Source organism: Limulus polyphemus, unplaced genomic scaffold (genome assembly GCF_000517525.1).
Source record: "Limulus polyphemus unplaced genomic scaffold, Limulus_polyphemus-2.1.2 Scaffold389, whole genome shotgun sequence".
NCBI classification, from domain to species: domain Eukaryota; kingdom Metazoa; phylum Arthropoda; class Merostomata; order Xiphosura; family Limulidae; genus Limulus; species Limulus polyphemus.
The window spans coordinates 114,484-119,829 of NW_013665999.1; the positions used below are offsets into that span (position 1 = coordinate 114,484).

At 31.8% G+C, this 5,346-nt stretch overlaps 1 protein-coding gene across 9 annotated transcripts in view; it reads right to left on the reverse strand.

Annotated features, from left to right (window-relative positions):
* LOC106457898 (voltage-dependent calcium channel type A subunit alpha-1-like) overlaps nt 1-5,346 on the reverse strand; it is a 200,037-nt gene that overhangs the window by 79,871 nt on the left and 114,820 nt on the right. For all 9 annotated transcript variants that reach the window (XM_022383971.1, XM_022383974.1, XM_022383975.1 and 6 more), the window contains 2 exons: nt 4,111-4,183; nt 3,500-3,617 (listed from right to left, as the gene is read on the reverse strand). In XM_022383971.1, the coding sequence (XP_022239679.1) occupies nt 3,500-3,617; nt 4,111-4,183 (191 nt within the window). The remainder of the gene's footprint in view (nt 1-3,499; nt 3,618-4,110; nt 4,184-5,346) is intronic.

A 5,346-nucleotide genomic window follows, 5' to 3' on the forward strand; every position in this document is an offset into this window, starting at 1 on the left:
CTGTTTAAATTTTGACTTTTCGTTTTATGTTTCGAGTAAAGTTTCTGATGTTTAAGGTGACGTACGTTTGATTATCTTTAATTTGATAAAAGCTTTTAATCTTGTCCATTTTGACTTTTGTTTCTTCACATCGTTCGTTTTAGTTTTCACGTACAATCTCACACATGCACCGAACTTAATTGATTGCCCATTTCTTCGATTGGTAACCACACGCTGTTAACGCTTTATTTATACCATCATTAGTAGAATATAATTTTTTAAAAAGTCTACCACCTATTGACTAATAAATAGCCTTAACGTTTACAAAACCCTTGAGTTACGTAATTAACTACAACTATACATTAAAGTTTGAACACTCATAAAAACGACCAGACATTAATAGCCCATCGTGACATGATACAATTTGTATCAATAACAAAGAGCTAGTTATGACTACACAATGCACACAGCCAGTTTTTGTTAGCCAAGTAGTTAGCAGATGGTGATAACAAAGAACGCAAAATACATTTTATATTTAAAAAACTGAAAAACATTAATGGCTTAATATCACGATATATTTATTTGAACATGACGAAAACTATGACTTGAAATCATAGGCTTATCAACATTAAAAACCATACTCTTTCTAATTTATTGTTTCCTTTCGACTTGCTTCAATGGCCAATACTATCATTAACAAACACTGTATATAGATAATGACCACTACTCAAAAACTTACTCAATTCACAAACCTATAGCTGAAACAATATAAGGACGTCTAATCCCAGTTTGCCCCAGAAGAAGAAAGGTCCACCTTTCGAAAACGCTCGACTTTTTTAATCTACGTGTTTTTCTAACATCATGAATTAACAAACACTGTATATAGATAATGACCACTACCCAAGAACTTACTCAATACTTTCCTTAACATACACTGTATCAGTTAATGACCATTACCACCGAACAACTTACTCAGTACTTCCATAAAATACACTATAACAATTAATAACTAATACTCAACAACTTACTCATTAAAAAACACTGTAACAGTTAATGAGCAGTACTGAACAACTTACTCAATTCACAAACCTATAGCTGAAACAATAAAAGGACGACCAATCCCCATTATAAGTTTGTGAAATGTGGAAATACAACAGGAAAACATTACCAATACACATTTATAGTGACGTCAAGAAACATTGTCATAAATCATCTAGTAGACGTAATGTGAAACACCATCAGCATCAGCTTGTCTGGAAGAAATACATTAAAAAGTGTCTATCAACTAACATACTATGTTAGTGATATTTCGAATAATAGTTAGTTCAAGCAGTTATGTTAAAAGTTTTATTTTATGCAGATATTTGTGTAATAGAAAATATACCACTCTTCTCCTGATATCTTTAGATTGGCTTTCATAAGCAACATTAATTAATTATTTAAGAGAAAAAGAAAATAAACAGATAAAACATTTAAAAGAGCAGTTTTATCTTCTTTAAAAATCAGATACATAGAATGTATAAGAAAATATTGGAAGATTAAAACATGTGATCCGATCTATGACATATATGTGCTAATACCATAAATTATAAAACGTATACATATATACTAAGGCTGTAACTCTACGCTTACTTCACGATTCGATACGTTACATATGACTATGTTAAGTTGTTGGTCTAGCCAACACAAACGATCAATACTGCATCCACGAAGAAATACCAAATATATTTTTAAAATGTAACTGTTGATCATCTGAAGCATTAATGTTATAGCAAAAATTACCAAAGTCACTCTTTAATATGAAAGATTCGTATAAACTTCTTTGTCCACAAATGTTGCCAAAATTGCGGGCTGTTACTCTAAATAACAAGACAGCATTGTCAAAAATATAATTCCACTTAGTTGGAAAGCCTCGAATCAGCTTGCGCTCAGGAAGTTTAAGATTCCACTTAGTTGGGAAGCCTTAAATCAGTTTGCGCTGAGAAAGTTTTAGATTCCACTTAGTTGGGATGTCTTGAATCAGCTTGCGCTGAGGAAGTTTAAGATTCCACTTAGTTGGGAAGTATTGAATCAGCTTGCGCTGAGAAAGCTTAAGATTCCACTTAGTTGGGATGTCTTGAATCAGTTTGCGCTGAGGAAGTTTAAGATTCCACTTAGTTGGGAAGTATTGAATCAGCTTGCGCTGAGAAAGCTTAAGATTCCACTTAGTTGGGATGTCTTGAATCAGTTTGCGCTGAGGAAGTTTTAGCAGAAGCTTATTTGCTTTCAGTTTAGCGTTTGCCGTTGAACTTTTTTTGGGAAAAGAAAATTTTTCTTTTTATCCGCCCTAATAACCTATCCTCTTGCGACACACGAAGTCCTTTCTGAGCAACCAGATTATCAGTGTGTGCAAAACATCACACATAGGGTCAGAGTTCTACCAGTTTTATCGTATTGCAAGTATAATTTGTGTTATCAGTTGTAATAGCTGTGTTCTTACACTTTTTCAAGTCCCAAGAATATACAGCCTCCTTCAGCACATTCGCCATATGCGATTCATTTAACTGTCTTGTTTATAGAAAGGAATTTCACGTTTCACAGTGTTCCTTTACAGAGTGTCCACTAATAGTGATGTACCTTCCAGTAGATCTCGAAGTCCACGATCTCTGGTATGAGCAACAGAAGAAGCGATTTTCAGTTCAGTGTCAAGCTTGTTCTTTTCATCTTTGTACAGATCTAGAATTACTATAGTACTGAAGTGAGTCTCAAAAGGGATCTCATATCTTGATTCCAAAACCTTAAGCAAAGTCCTAATACCAGATTATCCACCACTGAAAATGGTCTCATATCTTTAGCCACAAAGACTTCAATAGTTCTTTTTATCTCTTTTGCTCTTTGATTCTTCGGATTTAATTTCGTTGAGAGATTATCTTTAATTTTCTTCACGTATTGTATCCTATTTTATTCTTCTCGCTTTATAACCGACCTCCACCTCGTAAGTTTTACATGTTGTTTTCGAACGATCAGTGTTTCTTACTTCATTTTGATCCAAAAGTTCAAACTCAAAACATTTCCGAACAACTGATTTGTATGATAACGGTGCGCCCTCTATTTTGCGCTTCTATGAATCAGCCATTGTTGACACAACAAGTGGTGGTTTGATTTACCGTTTATTGAATAATTTGATACACGGTAGTCACGAGAAATTACAAACTCAACTAACGGAATTTCTAACCTGCGTTATCAAAAATATAGAAATCTATATTTAGAACGGTTATAAGGTCGAGACTGATCACGTGCTTGTATGGAAAAAGTAAATTTGTGATTTATATTATTATTTGAAGCGTTTGTTTTTATATAACATGTAAAGGGACTAAGGAAAATAAGAAGAAAAAAATACAGCATAAACGTGTATCGAGACTTATGACCAATGAATCGTAATTTCGATGAATAGTTACAGCCCTAATATATTCATAAAAGAACATGACCAATGATTTACGTTGAAATGATATTTATATACCCTATAGATTTTAAAGGATACAGTTTCCGAAAAGAACAAGAATGATGAAGTATAGGCTATAAATCATGCCACCATGGATACCCCCCTGAGATTCGATTCCCCTGTACATTACCTCGTTCCAATCTTCCCCCGTAAGGATCTATACAGACAAAGAAAACTCGAGCTAAAACTCGTGTGTAGTTTATGTAATATAACAAAAAACAAAAACAAAAAAGGAAACAACGAACAGACACAAAAGTTTGCTTTGTTTACTTAACCGGAGCAAGGATCACAATGTATTGTATTATAACACTGTTAATTGGTTTTACGTGAGAAAAAGGTTACAGTTAGAAATTATTCATTTCAACCACAGATCCTATTCAGGTGTTCTTTCAAATCATAGACTATTCCATACATAATTTTTCTTAATTTTTCGTGGTAGTATCTTCAAGACTTTGTCACAATTTAAATTTATTGTTGCCCTGATGAACTATTACATTATATATTCTCAGTTTTACTAAAACAATATACAAGCAACAACAGTTTGATTTGCTCTGAGGAATGTTAGTCATTCTCAATAAAAGACATACGTGGAAAATTTAAATAGAGTAATTTTTTATTTCATTCCTACACTTAAATCAATATCATCCTACCTGAAAGACGGTGAGCAACGCAATGGGGAAAGTGTTGAAATTGGCAGATGGTGTGCCATCGGGAAAATTGAAGCTGAAACAAGAAAGAAATATCCAGAAGAAAGGTGAGATGTTATACTGCAAGAAAACCGTAATTTGAATTCACCATTAAAATACTAGCTAACGCTTTCTTAACGAATAGTTTATTTTTTAATTATTTGTTTGAATGGATTAAAATATATAAATATCACTAAATCAATGAATTTAATCTAAGTTTTGATACGAACTTAGAAATAGACAAAATTTTAGGCGTAACTAATTCATCTTGAATAAAAAAAGAGCTTAGAGCTAACATTTATTGTGTGTGTTTCCCAGGTTGTTTTAACCTTCGAATATCTCATCTTTATCACGTTCTTCTTGAACACGTTTTAAGTTTTGGCTAGATCACCTTTGTTACTGTCTTTCTTGACAAATTTTAACTTTCCTTTCTGTGTTTACAGATTTTTATTAAAAACTGATATTTACTTCTTTTTAACTTTGTTATCAAAAGGGGTAAAAACTATTTTATAGAAGATTGAGAAATGTTGACAGAAGCAAGGGCCAATTAAGTATTTTTTGGAGAGATTTTTGTATGTTTATAAAACATTATAATGATTTCTGTTCTATGAACTCGTTAGCATAAGAGCTCATTTTTCTGTAATTACAGAAAAATATTATATTTTTTAACATAATAAATGGGAGAAGAAAATCTTTTGGCACAGAATAACTGGTAAAATAATATATTTTATTATAGAATAAAAGAAACAGGAATATATCTGTACATAATAAACGTGAGAACAATACCTTTAGAAGAGGGTAAATGGGAAAATAATACATTTAGTGTAGAATAAATAGGAGGTAATGTATATCTAATATATTACTTTTGAGTTAAGGAAAAGAAAAAAATCATTTCAATCCTTCATCTAACTTTATTGAAATAATGTAAGAAGATTCAAGCATGAAAATGTAATTATTTACAAACAGTGACACATTATTGTTCAAGAACATTAGACAACAATACTTTGTATAACTAGAAAATTCAATAACTTATGTCACCTTAGAATCACTCTTTGAATTATTTTACAGTTAAAACTCATAGAATAACTTACGCTCCGAGTTATGTTACAGCTAAAACACATAGAATAACTTACGCTCCGAGTTATGTTACAGTTAAAACTCATAGAATAACTTATGCTCCGAGTTATGTTACAGATAAAA